General features: G+C 39.6%; 1 protein-coding gene across 1 annotated transcript in view; it reads left to right on the top strand.

The window, feature by feature from the left end:
- Window positions 1–1,383: 1,383 nt before the first annotated feature.
- LOC108721251 (facilitated trehalose transporter Tret1-2 homolog) overlaps window positions 1,384–16,000 on the top strand; it is a 70,605-nt gene continuing 55,988 nt past the window's right edge. The window contains exons 1-2 of the mRNA XM_018445691.1: window positions 1,384–1,540; window positions 12,378–12,900. Coding sequence (XP_018301193.1) covers window positions 12,877–12,900 — 24 coding nt within the window. The 5' untranslated portion in view covers window positions 1,384–1,540; window positions 12,378–12,876. The remainder of the gene's footprint in view (window positions 1,541–12,377; window positions 12,901–16,000) is intronic.

Here is a 16,000-nt window from a genome sequence, read left to right as displayed (position 1 = left end):
GCGAACGTTATAGTGAATACTATAACGTTCCAAATACAGCAAATACGCAAATAAAAAGGGTAGCCCCATCTGAAGGCACAAACAGGGTTGCCACAAATTCTTCGTCCTAAAATTCCATAACTTTTCCCTGATTTTTTTCATCAAAATTTCATTATTTTCTCTAACTTTCAATAATATTTTGAAATTTTTTTGTATTTTTACCTTAATTTGGAATCCGTTAAATATAATATCTTGTTGAGAGTGCATTTAACATAATAATGTGAATTACTATTAATGTTGCTGACACTGCATTTAATTATTAAAAATTAATAGTATTTCAAAACTGTATAGGTGTGATGTACGCATATAAAATTTTTTTAAAACGAAGTACTTTTATTTTCCAGAAAATTCTCTGATTTTTCCCTGATTATCCTGACCGTTTGCAATTTCCTTGACATTTCCCTGATTTCTCGTTTTGTGGTAACTCTGATAAAGGACGTTTATATCGAACTCTTTACCAAAGAAAATAAACAGGTACCATTGGATATTTCTCTTTAGAAAATTTTATTCTCAGCACTGAAAACTTCTGATGTATCGAGTCTTTATTCTAGTTCGTGATGTCCTTATACCTAACTTATTCGATTTCAGAAAACTCGCTGGATCTCGTCCTTCGAGAAACGGGAAAGCGGAAGCGACACGTGCGAAACGAACAGCCACTTAAAAAGCGAAGCATTACATCGATTGAAAAATATACGCCGGAACTTTCCGAACAAGCCAACAAATGCCACCCACTTCCGTTCTTTCCTAACTGTGGGGCGCCTCGACCTACCCCTTTCCGTACATTGTAAGGATCCCCGATCCATCTGAACTAACCCAGACCTAACCCAGTAACTCCACTCGGTCATTGTAACCCTGAGGCAGTCCAACCCCTCCCCCTCTCTCTCTCTCTCTCACATCGCGTCTCTCCGGGTTTCCTCTTCACAATCCCCCTTTTTCCCCTTACTTCCTCGTCCCCTACTTACCCCCGCACGTACAAAACATGCGGATCCGTGCACGGCGGAGGCGACGGGGTGGTTGTCGAGGGGGGAGAAGGGGGTTATGCGCAGGGGGTTTTCGTGCGCGATGCCACAGCCAACCCGACGGGGTAGTGTCTAGGGGGCTGCGTTCTCTCCCTCTCTCAGTTGGCCGCGATTCATCGCCGGGTATGTACGTCCCGGTCGTCGTGGTAGCCGGGTGGCACGCCAGCAGCAGGTCGAGGAAGCGCGAGAGGGTGGACTTTGGGTCGCGCTTCCGTCGCAACCCTCGTTCTCCACCTCCTTTTCCACCGTCTCCTCCTTCCGTTCCTGTACCTTCTGCTTTCTCGCGTTGTGTTCCGAGAGAGGGTTAAAGTCTCGCTCTGCAAGACTCACGGGGGACGTTTTTTCACGGAGGAGCGAAAACAGCGCTGCTCTCGCGACTGCGATAGGTACAACGCGGGTGTCAGGCCGATGCGACGCGAGTGCGGCGAGCTGGTGATATACACGCACACGCAATACACGCACGCTGAACAACAACGGAAGAGGTGTGTGCAATAATCAAGAAAGTAACGCGGGTATCTTCGTAACTGCATGGATGCTGCGGTATAACATCTTAAAATCGTTATATGAAATCGCCTCGACCAAGCCGAGGCTCGAGATCGTGCAATCCACTAATCAATTAATCCCACGATCAATAAAATCGTTCGTGCTTTTTTCAACCTAGCGACGTGAATTTTTCGCTTCGAAGTGCTTTCGAGATTATCCCGTTCCTTTTGGTGTCCCTCGGCGTCGCTCGGAATCGTTGCGAAATTGTGCAGGTAGCTGGCGGATGAATCGGGCGGAGAGGAGAAAATCAAACACCTCCGGAAGCGACAGTGTCATATGATCGATCGTCGTCGTACGCATAATAATTGCCAAAGCTAACGTGACGCAAGTTGCACTTGGTCGCTTCATGTCGATTTAACTAACGCTAGATTCGGTCGCCGCTCAATAAAGCGACGATCAAAAAGAATTTACTCGTGCTTGATTAAACAAGAGTGTTTCGGAACAGTAATCTCTGGAAGAAACGCGAGACTACTCTCGGAGCGACAATTAACGCTTCGAGGGAATTTCTTGAATCGCACGACCCGTGAATTAATGGAGCATTTACATTCCCGGGGAAAATGCGAGAAGTAAATGAAATTGCGGAATCAATTGAACGCGAAATTTCGAACCGGGGAAAATCAGGATTAAATGACCAGCAGCTGATTGATTAACCATTAGGCGAACGCTTAACGATCGATTCTGTTCTCTTTCTCTCGTAAAAACAAAAACGATCGAGAAATAAGGAGCATCGTAAAAGCTACGAAAGTGAAGAGTTATAGAACGAATCTTTCCTGTTTGCGCAAAAACACTTAATTAACAAAGTTAATGATATAGATGAAAAATAAATGAAAATGTTCGTTCGTTGAATTATTTTTTTATTAGCCTTGATATATTAAGATAAGCATTTTGAGATAATTACAAATAAAAACTGCCAATACGATTAACGTGCGTCTGTGTTTGGGGCTAATACAGTGACATATCTCGTCGAGCACGATGCCTCGGAGAGAAAAATTTCCTTTTACCGAGGCAAGCTTCTTAAAGACAGGATTTAAATTCATCCATCTGTACATCCGGCTTTCAAAAGTTGGATCTTCGAGTTTCTCTCTCGTGTATCCTCAAATTTTAAAATTAATAAGCGTTCTTTCTATCCACATTCTAATATTGAATTTTTTTTTAAATATTTGTGGATTTTCAATAATATTTATCTTTCGTGGTATCGGAGACTTTTTCGTGTACATACTGAGAAAAAATGCACTAAATTTTTAATAAATATTTATTTATTCAGTACTAACTGAACGTTTACACTAAATAAATATTTACTTGATAAAAAAATTATAACTAAATCACAAATTAATAGTTTCAAATAAATATACCTTTATATTTAATAAATATTTAGTTAATTCAAATATTTATTTTTTCTATTCAAATATTTAGTAAAATTTAGGATATTTTTTCAGTGTACGGAATTATAAGAAAACAATTTGTTGCGTCACGCGCAAACGACCAAGTGCATTCGCGTCGCTGCGAATGGTTTTAACGATTATACACGGGTATGATCGTTACGCGGCCAAACCGGCAATACGGGCGTGATCTCGACCTCGCGAGGCTAACAACTCGCGCCTCTCGATTCCACAGAGCGTTCGGGAGGAGAATACTCGATCCGGCCGATAATGGATGGAGGTGAACGCGCGAGTGTATTTCGTGGAACGAGTACCAACGACGAACGACGAGCAAGACGGCTTTGCATAATCCGCCGCGCGTCGATCTGCCTCGTCGAGGTAGAAGCGGAGGACGGGATGATTCCACACGGCGCGACGAGGATCGCATTTTTATTACGACGGTCGATCGCGCGATCGGCTGGTCCTCGGTAGAGAAGAGCGAAGACGAGAGAACCCCGTAGAGGAGATCTGGTCGCGTGGCACGGAACGGACGGAAGAACTCTCGTCGTCGATTCCGCGAGACTGAAAAATCGTGGACTGGTTGGCCGCTACAGGGAGGGAAGGGGAGAGATCTTTCCTTTTCTTTTTCTTTTCTGTCTTCGTTCCCTTTTAACGGCGTCGCGCGCGCAATGCGGACTACCAGGGGGAAGGAAGTGCATCTCGTCGAAACCGGAGCAAGGTGATTAATCACCCGCCGCTGCGGATGCATTGACCAGTCGATGCAGCTGCACCCGCGTGCCGCGACTCGCCCACGCAATCTTCTCAGTCTCGTCTCGCAGCCGATCGGGAATGCATGAGAATCGCATGGCGTAGGTGAGACGCTCTATTCATTGCGAGTGAAGCAAGGGAGATTAGAAGCGGCACGGAATCGCCAGATCGGGGCTTAGTCGTCGATCGGTCACGGATCTCACATTGATCTCGAGGAAACGCCGTGACTAAACGGTATTGGGATGATTAATGGTTTTTTGCTAGAGATGCACGCGACGATATCGATGTTACACTGTATCGGAGTTTAAGACGCGGGTTTAAAGGCTATGCCAGCGAAATCGTTTGAAGCAGACTGCGATTTTTCTTTTACATATGAATGTAAAAACGGGGAACATCACTGTTAAATATCAAAAGAACAATGGTAACTCAATCCCTTGAAAACGCTTTAAATAATGTTTTGTTATTTTTAACCTCCGTGATGTGTTAAAATGTAAATCAATCCCCCCCCCATTTCTATTAGTTTCAAAGTAAATAACCTTATTTAGTAAATAATAAACTAAATATTTCAGTCAGATTTAATGCATTTTTTTAGTTAAATCATTTAAATCTATTGTTTTAGTTAAATTAACGACACATCGAGTGAGATCAGTGGCGACTTATAGAAATGATTAAAAATAACTCAAATTGGATACAATTTGACATTAAGGATTTAACAATGATTATTTATCTGAAATTAAAATGTGACACGCAAAAAGAGACTTGCGAGAAATTAGAACGGTGAGATGAATTGTATCAATAAATTTAAACTAACGGGATTCTCGGCGCTGATTAAAGAGGCATAGCTAAGAGACAAAATGAGAAATTAGTTTTCTAATTGGTTGGAAAGTTGATATCGATATGAATTATTTTCGATGGAGGGGCACGGAGTGGTTTGGGTTTCCGGGCGGGATCGCGGGGCTTCATGTCGCTTTAAAAAGAAGAGCATGTCGGTGCAGTGTTGCACATCGGTCCATCGGTAACAGCTGCATCATGGGCGCGCGCGGCGTCGCGTCGCATTGTCTCGCGTCAGCAAAAATTCACTGGCACGAGGGGCTTACTTATTGTACACCGGCGCGACCTTTTCCCCGTCGTTTTATATCCCGGCCGCGTAAGCTCCGGCGATGTGCGAGGTTTATCATACGATTTAATAGCGTTCTGGAAGGTTATTGGTCCGTACAAACTTGAAGCGTTACCAGGGACGTAGAGAAGAACTCCCACTCTCTTGCTCTCTCTACCTCTTCCCTGTAGATCCTTTCATTTTACGTTCGGCGATCGATCGAAGAATTTAATCTGCAGAGAAAGAGCAGAGCGGCCGCTTTCTCTCTCTCTCTCTCTCTCTCTCTCTCTCTCTCTCTCTCTCTCTCTCTCGTTTCGTTATCAACAGCGACCGCTGATTTTCCGCTCCACGACCATAAGCGATAACATTAAGTTACGTGCTCGCGATGATCGTTAAGTTATTACAGTATTTATCATTTCCACTGACACGCCATAAATACATATTTTAATGCGATATGCATTATAATCTCAACGTGGATAAAAAAAAGAGCTTTGAATCTATTTTAAATTAAACCTCTTTAGATTAGGATCATTTTAAAGCTTTAAATTCCGTTATTAAATTTTCACAATAAAATTCATAAAAATAAATCTTTGATTTAAAATGACACATATTATAGTGAACTAAAAACGAAAAATCGGCGGTTATGCAATGACTGTGATAAAAAATCGGTAAAATTTCCGCGAGGATTGCACGTTCATTGCCAAGCTGATGTCGAAAGCAAATGTCAGATATCAACCTTTGAGGAATGGAATATCGAATTCCGCGTCGCGGCTCCGATGCACTGACCTTCGCAACATTGGTGTACACGACGATTTTTGCACGGTGTACTTTTCATAAGGCATTCTCAGCATTTAGGAAATGAAGATCTTGAATTCTCGATGCGCCCTAAATTCTAGCGTGAGATTTCTGCGCGCGTACATGCGTGCGTGCTCGCATGTTAATTTAAATTAATCGTCGCTGCAACGACAACTGATTTAATGCGTGATTCAATCCGGCCTCTGACACGTTCACGGGGGATGAGTTACGGTAATTCGCGTGCAAGACAGAATCCATTTACAATGGAGACATTTACAGAGTAGATACACACGCGCGTGATTCCGCGTGGGCGTTTAATGCACATCGGGGCTTTTGTCTACACTCTATCTGCATTATCGCCGTGTATTGCGCGATTTTTCGCGACAACATGATTTCTCTGTTCCGCGTAAAATCATGGCAATCATGCTCGCGATAACCGTACGGTAAAATCGGTAAGATTAATGTTCGCAACACGTAGTAAGAACATACCGTATCGCACAGTTCGCTCTTGTCCGTTCGCTTATCAATTATAATTAATCCAGAATCGATAATATTATCGTAATATTCTCAAATAAATGCAGTGCACAATGGACAGAGTTCTTTTCCATTTATAGAATGATGAACAAATTTTTTAAATTTGATTTCACTATATGATGAAATGAGTAAGATATATTTAATACGCAAATGTACAGTAGCTGCCAAAAATTTTCGATGAACATATAAAATTTTACAAATCATTTTTGTCAATCTATTTTTCAATTTATACTCTAAATTATTAAAAATTTCTTATAATCAACTTAAGAACACGATATTTTAAATACCATATATTAAATATATTAAGATTATAAAGTGATTGTATGTACCGGACCTTTATTTGTAAAGATTTTTTATCTGAAAATAAGCAATACAATAAAATTATTTACTGGTCGGAAACTTTTGGCAGCTACTATATATATGTCCAATAAATTTCACAATATTACAATTCGACTCACTGATACGCGATTATTCCTTTTTATGACAGGCTTATCCGGCTATCCTCGGCTTACGTGAGAGAACCATAGTTGCTTTTTTTCTAAAAGAAAATTCGTAATTAAAATTTGGAGGCACGTTTCGGACCTCACACACGAGAGAGATAATTCGAACACGCGGACGTGCGACGCGTTGGTAAATCGTACGTCGGAGTGTGGCGTCGATGGGCGAAAAGTAAACGAAAGACGATCCTGTATACACGTATCTATGTCTGTGTGAACGATAAATTTCGGATTCACGATGCTGCAGATTGCGCTTGTATAGCTGGGCGTATGTATGATGCTTCCACCAAAGTACTTTCCACTTTCCTCTCACTGAGCTTATGGAAAAAGTTTAGTTTCAGTGCCGGTATATAGTCGTCGTTTTGATTTTTCGGATGTATAGCGATGAAAGAGGAAAACGACGATGCGACTCGAACGAATACTAACTCAGGTGACAAGCCAATTACTCGGAAATACAATCGTCTGCGACGCGATAGCTCACGGAGAAAAATGTAGTGTCATATGCGCTAGAATTCTATAATAAATTTTATGGAATTGGGAGGTTCGTGTAGGAACAGGTCTACTTATGTAAAATTTACTTTTCTGATAAATAAGCAATCGTAATATAGCCGTACAGATACTTTCTAAATTTCATAAAGTAAATCTATACATCTTAATAGAATTTACTTTATCGACGAGTATTTTTTGCCTCATCGCTGAAATTTACTTTACTGCGCAATAAAAAATACAAATGTATAAAGCCTTGGGAGTTGTTCGTGCTTATCAGTCTTGAGAATAAATAGTTTATTGTAAAGTATATAACAATCACTGGATTTACTATAATCGTAATGTACTTTTTACCTCCGATATTTTTACTTTCAGGCAAGTAAAGTTTGTCATAAATGCGGCAAAAATAGTCAGAGTATTTTTACTAGTCTTGTAAAGTAAAAATTACTCAACCATTTTTCTCCGTGAAGGATTTTTCCTCTGCATTTCAATGGAAGACCTATAAGTTTCTAATTGCGGCTAATTAGAGTTAATGATGATATAAACGAGCAAGATGAAGTAAATATATAGGTGCTGGAGAACAACAAATGAGGCAAATTGCGGAGATTTAATCTGATGAGTGGTTGCAAAGATACTTGATGGTAATGTTTATTATGGAAATATTTTTCGAGTGAAAAGAGAATTCTGTAAATACGAGAATATCTCGACTTTCGTTCGTGAATTCAGTTTGTGGTCGCGATGAAGCATCGGTGAATGTTCGACGACCGATCGACATCAAAACTCGTAATTAGACCATTCATAATGGCGGATCCGGCATGCTTTAACGGATCTACGGTACATCGTCAATCTTTGCTCCCTGCTCAACAAAAACTCACGCGCTGCGTGTTGCAATAGATTTCCAATTGAGTATAATTGAACGTGACGTCGAGTAGCGTTTCCCGATATTAAACAAACACGCTAACGAATATCATTCACGGTTATTACATCGACGTCAAATACAATCGAAGCGACGTCGTGCGCATCGAAATGCTGTATACGAACACGGTTAACAGTATTCTGGACCGTGGAAAATATACTGTGCACACATCATAATAAGTAGGTAATTATAACGTCAAATGAACAATACGACGACGCAATAACGGCAATAACGGTTATTGGATTTTCCGATCGCCGAGCATTGTAACTTTCGCACACTCGCGAATTCTCGCGCTCGGCAAATTTTTGCGAAGGAGATTTCGTGAATTTTTAATAGAATTACTCGCGACGATCAGTGACTTGCGAGAAATTCGTTTGTCGGCGATTTATCCACATCCAAGTAATTCTGATCGATTGTGAAGTCACGCGGAAGTGTTTTCATTCATGCATAAGAAGAACGGATTGTCATTTTCGTGGCGCGATTGCGGTCGTATCCTTCACGCGACGCGAATGGAAAGGTCGACACGGAGAGACACCGTCGTCGTAAGATCTCCTCGTAGCGGTACAGGGATCAAAACTTTTCAGCCAGCCACAGAGCCACCCGGCGTCCCATAATTTATTTCCCCGCGAGCGAGAAGGAGGAAAAAGAGAGAGAACGCTTTGTAGAAACCTGCCACAGAGTGTAAAGAGAAGAGTGTAAGGGATATCTCCCCTCTCTATCTCTCTCTTTCTCTCTTTGCGTCCTCTTTTTTATATCCTCTCAGTAGCTGCGTCACAAATCCTACAAACGAGTCGGAACATATTACTCCGGTCCGTCTGTTCGTCCCTCTTTCTTACGCGTCTCTCATTTTTCTTCCCCCTAACTACCGTGGCATATCGCGGCCGCAATTCGCGACGTTTATCGTCAAGAGAGTATAAATATCTAATACGAGACTGAACAGTTGGACGTTGGATCACAATAACCGTAAACAATAATTTAATCCCAGGACGAAGATATATGACGGTTATGCACTAGGTATTACATGATGGTTATGTTGGAACACACGCGGATTAAAAGAGGATTGCGTATCAACAGCTGTAGAGAGAAAGAGAGCAAGAGAGAGAGAGAGAGATGATGTATGTTTTTTAAATTAACGATCGACAGACCGGTGGAATTCCGCCGCGGGCGTTGCGGAAAATACAACGTTTCTGCCGGCGTCACGTGTTCTGCGTAATTGATGTTCGATCGATCGATCGCTAGTCGCACTAGATAGACACGCTGCACCGATTACGCTTTATGGAGATCGGAAATAAATCGTTCGCGATAAAATCGACCGATTTCCTCGCATCGCGAACAATGTACCCCGATGCAAAGGCACGACTTGCAGCCAATTTTGTAAAAATACTGCATAAACAATGTGTCATCGTAAGTCTGCAATATTTCGATAAATGAAATGGAATCGCTGATAGCCGATTGAAAGATAGCGTGTATTTAGCTTTAAACCGTTACGTAAAAGATAATTATTCATATTACGTGGCTATACAATACTGATTAATGAAGAGGATTACTCGGTGTTGTTGCGATATGGGAGACACGTGAAAATTTTTGTATTTTAATAAATATTTAGTTAAATGTGCCACCTGAATATTTATTAAATATAAAGATGTATTTATTTGATACAAGAACCATTAATTTGATTTAACAATCGCTGTCTTTATTGAATAGAAATTTGGTTACTGTAAGCAAATGTTTAGTTGATAGTATTAAACTAAATATTTATTAAAATTGATTATATTTTTTTCTCGGTGTAAAGAAAATGCAATTATAGACTGAAAGAATTTGACACGCTAATCGACTGTCGCAATCGACTGTCGTTTTTAAAGTTAAATATTGTATTAAAAAAACGGGACCAATGGATCGATCTTTAGATGATCGATCAACGTTCGTATAATCTATAATCGAGCCTATATACGTCTTGAATCGTTTAATATAAACCTCTTCGTCGAGAAGTCACTCGTGTTCGAAAATTTCGCGCGTTACATATGTCGATAAAGTACGTGACAAAATTATACAGTTTCACGAATTGTTATTGCCATTCCGCTTTTTAATTGTATAGTAGAAGGTTGAAACTGAGTAAAATTACGGTTGAAAATCATCTCATTATGATGTAACCGTTTAATAAAAGCATAACACGGGGATGACCTCATGGATGAGGAATAAAAAATAACGAGAGGAAGTAAGAAATAAGATCGAAAGACAGAACAAATCGCTCGACGAAATCCTTTGTCAAACGTTTTATTTTAGCGTACGGGGATGGCGACCCCGTGAATCAAAATCGCCAGTTAATCCGACGGTAATTACGGGTAAATTCAATCGAATTAATGGCCGTCGCCAGTGCGTCGCGTGAGTTATCGGCTAGCTGCTGCCAGGGACATGAGACTGGACTTCGTGACCCGATATTGCGTCGACGGTCCCGATATTGGCAGCGGCAGCAGCAGCATCACTTCGTAATCTTGGAACGAGAGGAACAATAGTCAGTACGATACGCGAGTCGCTCTATCTTTGACGCCGCCGATCTGTCTAACCGGCAGAATTCCATCGCGTCGGATTGCGAAAAATATTTTGTCTCCTGCAAGACTGCCCTCACGAGTTTGCCGATAATTATTGGATAAACACTTCTTAGTCTTCAGCAATCATGTAATTAATCGCACTAAGAAAAAAAAATTAGCATGCTTTCAGCAAAATTGTTTACTTCAGTTGCAATTTTTAATAATAATAAAATATCTTGTTTATATAATAAAAATGTAGTTACCTATATACATTCTTTTGCTTTGTAAATAACAAAAATATTTGTTTATATCAACTGAACAATTTAGTTCGCATAAAATTAAAATTTTATTCGGTACATTTTAATTAAAAAATTTTCTTCAGCATATTCCCCCCAATCAAATTTTTGTTGTTATACCAACATTTTAGTTCATAGTACAAAATATTTTTCTAAGTGCGATATTGATTGCTCACCTTTCGTAAAAATTCATATAGTATTAATAATGAAATAATAATGAGATAGAAAAAGAAATTATTATGTCGAACAAACCTTATTTTCTGTCATCGAAGATAGCTTTCCGTTATGTAAAATGGACAGCTGATAAAAAGCGCGTGATCACGCCGGCGGAATATTTCGAGGAATCGTGTCACGCTTTGCATGCCGACGGACGCTGTATTTTTTTAAAACGCCTCGGACGAGCCATAAGGCATACTCTCCGTGTCGCGTCCGATTTTATTTCCGTTTCGTTACGGACAGCACGGATAATAACCGGACCGTGCATTCCTCGACCGCGGGCGCGGAGAAGCGCGTTGAATTTTTGCATCGCGCCGCGCGAAGTGACGTCGCATCGTCGACGGCACTGCTAATGGACTGCGACGTTTTTACAGGCGGAGTTAAAAGCCCCGACCAGTGACGTTTTGCATGCACACTATATTTATACTTGTGCACTATTAGTCGACCCGATACGATAAGACACGGGTCGTGGACGACCGAGAAAAGATGTTAGAAATACGAATTTCAAATGCGTGTTCGCGTAAAAGTGCTTGACAACGATACAATCGAAAAAATATATAGGTATCTTAAAATATGTGAGAAATTTTTTATCTTTCATGTTTCTCCGTTTATTTCATAAAAAAAATAATGTATAACGAAATAAATTGATAAATAATCTTTAAACGCGATATCTTTGTAATATAATAACACACTCGGTTTTTTTCTAGTATTTTCCCAATACTTTTTCCATTGCTTATAACTCTTTTTATTAATAAAGATATATATCTATATTTGCTTGATATCGTAAACTTATTGTAATTTTGTTTCAAACGCAACGCCAGTAATTCTAAAAACAATGACTGGCGTTGTGATTAAAATTATAATAAGTTCATTTTTACGAAAATTATAAGCGAAGTTATAAATAAAACTATGTTGTCAAAGTATAAGCATCGAATATAATTTTTCTGTCTCTATTGTCGTATATAATTTAATATATTTTATTCGCGAGAGAGAGAGAGAGATTCCTTTCACTTCAAAATATACGTAACATTTCTACCTCCGAGTCCGCATTAAAATTTTTATTGTTTGTAATATTTTCCAGCGCGAGCGAATCACCAAGTATCTTGTGAATATAACTCGACTTGGAGGAACAGTACATATTAAATAAAAGCGTGGCTTTCGCAGTTAAAACGATTCGTTCCTACCCAGACTAGAAACGAAAAAATGCGGTCGCGCGATTCCGTGCCGACTTTGAGATGTTAAAACGCAATGTTCTTCAACACTCTGGGGTCCTTTTCGCAGGACAGCCTTTCGGACGACGAAATAAAATCTGTGCCACGTAGATGGTACGAGAGAACCGAGAAGAAACGAGATAGCTCGACGACGACGACGTATGACCCAGATGTATAGGAAACAATCGCAAGCAAAAGCGACAATAATGACGACGCTAGAGATAAGTGTGGAATCCAGACAATAAATATGTAAGACTGATATCGCGCCCCCGAGGAAAGGATAACACTGCCCATGTGGGAAGGAGATAGCGACGTATCGATTGCGCGCGCGAAATATCCTCCGTTGTTCCCGCGTGGAGGAGACGCTCGTTTCCCGAGAAACTTCGCTCCGTGTACCTTCCCGCGAAGACAGAGCATTTCGAGGACACCTGGGACACTTCGAATATCGACTAGCTAGCGAACGAAGAGAGGTATGGAAATCGTGAGCAGTCCCATCGATCGCGACTCTGTGAAGATCTCCGTGACACGCTAATTCCTAGGCGAGGATAGTAGCTGACGAAGATACAAAGAAGAGATGTCACTGAATCACAGATATTACGTAAGTAATTTGGATCTGTTTTCAAGAGAAATGGGAAAGGATATAAAACGTCGTAACGATGAGATATGGACTTTTATGTGGGGTACTAAAATTGTGACGTGTTCTATCCCCGACGCTTAAGTTAAAACTGTCGGAAACGCGGATAACGAGAGATTTTTTCTTTGAAATATAATGAGGAGAAGTTATGAGAACAAGCCCATCCAAGCCTATACAAAATTCTTATATTATACTTTTATTATAGTTTACAAGCATACTATAATAAAAGTCTAAACATAAAATAAGTGCTTAATAACAGTGTGTAAGCTAAGTAGGTACTTGACAAACTAAAAATAAAATAATATAAGAAGAACCGCAAAAATGGCCGCATCCTCGGCAATAATGATATGCTTAGTAATTTATGCTGAACTTAATTAAATTACTTAGCGTCATATCTCTAATATTATAACGAGAAAATTTTCTGTGTATTTTCAAATTCAAACGTTTACTCAGAAGGTAAGCCATTTCTTTTACTCTACTAGCGAGACACGCCTCGATTCACGTCGTTGTATTCATTCTGATGCGAGGAAAAGTTTTTAGTCGCGAGAGCGCCGTTGAAGAAGAGCACTCGTCGCTGTAAACTTCAAAGTCGGTTAGTGGATACATGGTGTTGATCTCGCGTGCGTCAAAAATGCGAGATAAATATTAAAATGAAATTTAACCGCAAAATGCAAATTCACAAGTAATCTCAATCATTTTCCTCCCAAAAACGGATTTTTTAGCTATGAAAATATTGCATTCATGGATGCAGTCACTGGAAAAAAATCTATAAAGGTACAAATTAGGTCTATTTTCATAATGTATGATTTAATTCCATAACTGTAGTTATTGTTTGAATTTCTGATTGTCTCGACTAGAATGTTTGATAGATTTAATTATATAACCCGTTTTCACAATATAAGTATAGTTACCTAAAGATTAAAGATTAAAGAGACCGAGAAATTAATCAACAAAATTTATTCAAATTAAAATAAACAATTTTGTGGCTCTAAGAATAAATCAAATATATGTAAGTAAATTTAAGCCTCCGTTGTTAATGCATAAATAACATAATGCTATAAAATATAATTCGCAAATAATTGGAATATACTTACCAACGAAGTTAATTGCAAACGTTTCAGCTCTAAATTTGAGTCCTCTTCAGTGCAGAAGTCAAATACAAGCTACACTTTGTTCATTTCTTGGTAATCTTTAATTTTTAGGTAACCATATAATGTGAAAATGGGTTATATTAATTAAACCTATCAAACATTCTAGTTGAGATAACTCGAAATTCAATTACAATAACTAGAATTCTGCTTGGAATGTAATCAGAATGCATTTTGTTCGCATCTCTTGTTGATACAATCAGAACATTTTTCTCAGTATTGTAATTACGAATAGCGGTACGTTAAACTATTTTCGTAGCAAGAACTCTGTTTCTCTTTCTGTTGCGCAAATTACGTTGGCCCAGTTAATAAAGTATGCCGAGATTACACGGCTGTTTCGCGCCAGTGCTACAATGCGGCGTATTGGACGACAAATTCGAATCTCACCGCAGTACGGTGGTTATTGTTCGCAATGGCCGTATCCAGAACATAATAGATAAGCGTGGACCTCGCAGGCCAAGCGACAGCCTTGCCGCTGGATATCGACCGCTGTTGTCTCCTATCCTTCCTGTGCATCTCCCGTGGCGCAACTGCGTCCGAGAAATTAAAGCTATCCGTTTTAAAACCCCTTTATCCTCGTCGTAATATGTCTAAACGAACGAGAAACGTATCCCGTGTGCGCTTGGATAATTATGAATAATTCAAGTAGCTTCTTCATTACGTTTCCTTTTATGTGGAATTTTTCCTTGAATTTTTACGAAATATACCATCAAGTTGTATCTCCATATCATTATATAATATCATTAATATATGATCTACGTACATTTTGCGTAACCAATACGTTCGTCACGCCACGCAGGCGAACGATGACGTTTGATTTTTTTTCTCGACGCGACATCGGAAGTATCGCTCATATGCCGAGTCAGCCACGTTCGCGGCCAAGTGGAGAGAGATTATTTATGTATGCATCTTGTATATCGATTCTCGCGCGCCAACACGACGTATATTATTATTATTATTACCTTCCCGTGTTTGACGAGGAGACGTAGCGCGCATCAAGAGCAGCTGCATCGACGCGGTCGTGCATGCGGGCGGACATATAAAATATAGCGGTAAAAGTGTCGCTGACACGTTAGAAAAATCGCTACTGCAGCCGAAGGAATAAATTATCGATATACGTCTCTTATTCCCCACTAAGCCATCGAGCAGACTTCGTAAAATTAAAGCGGATCATGTTAAATTTTTCCTGGGATAGGCATCGATACCGGTCGAACTTTACGGATTTTCATGTCTATTTCGTTCGTAGGATCGTTAAGGGAGCCGCGGATATGTCGACGCTAAAGATCCTTAAAAGATTAGACACTGTTTAGATAACTTCTGATTAATCCACTAATCGTACTTTTCAAGACTTGTTTAAGATAGAATGAGATAGATGCATGGATATCATTCTATCTTATGTACAATCGATCTCATTCTATCTTAAGTAGGTCCTGAAAAAGATGGACCAAGCATGGTGTCCAATTTCTTACTTGAGGATCTCTAATCGAGGTAATTATGATCGTGATGAGAAGAAACTAGGAAAATTAATGCTCGCTAAAAATTCGATTAGCAAAGTTGCGATTAAGTGCACGATTATTTTGTAAAATGTTTTCTGAATGAAAGAAAAAATTAGCTAAACAATTTTCTATAAAGTTATTTTTCCTTCGTTCTAACAGAAATGATTAATTGCAACTTGAGAGGAATTGATATCAAAAATAGCTAAAGAGGAAATAATTGAGAAATACCTAATTTAAATGACAGACTTAACTGAGCGAAGAATTCGAGTGGGAAATATCGGAGTAGAAGAAATTTCTGTCGCATATATTCTGTCTCTGTTTAAAATAGGTTTTACCATTAGCAGACCGTCCACTAGAGGCGAACAACAGTGGTAATAGGTTCAACTCTTTTAAGACGGTGTTCCGCGAATTCTGTAAGGA

This window comes from Mycetomoellerius zeteki, unplaced genomic scaffold, assembly GCF_001594055.1.
Source record: "Mycetomoellerius zeteki isolate Tzet28-1 unplaced genomic scaffold, Tzet1.0 scaffold164, whole genome shotgun sequence".
Classification (NCBI taxonomy): domain Eukaryota; kingdom Metazoa; phylum Arthropoda; class Insecta; order Hymenoptera; family Formicidae; genus Mycetomoellerius; species Mycetomoellerius zeteki.
The sequence above is the reverse complement of the archived record's forward strand: the minus strand, read 5'-3'. Positions and strand labels throughout refer to the sequence as shown.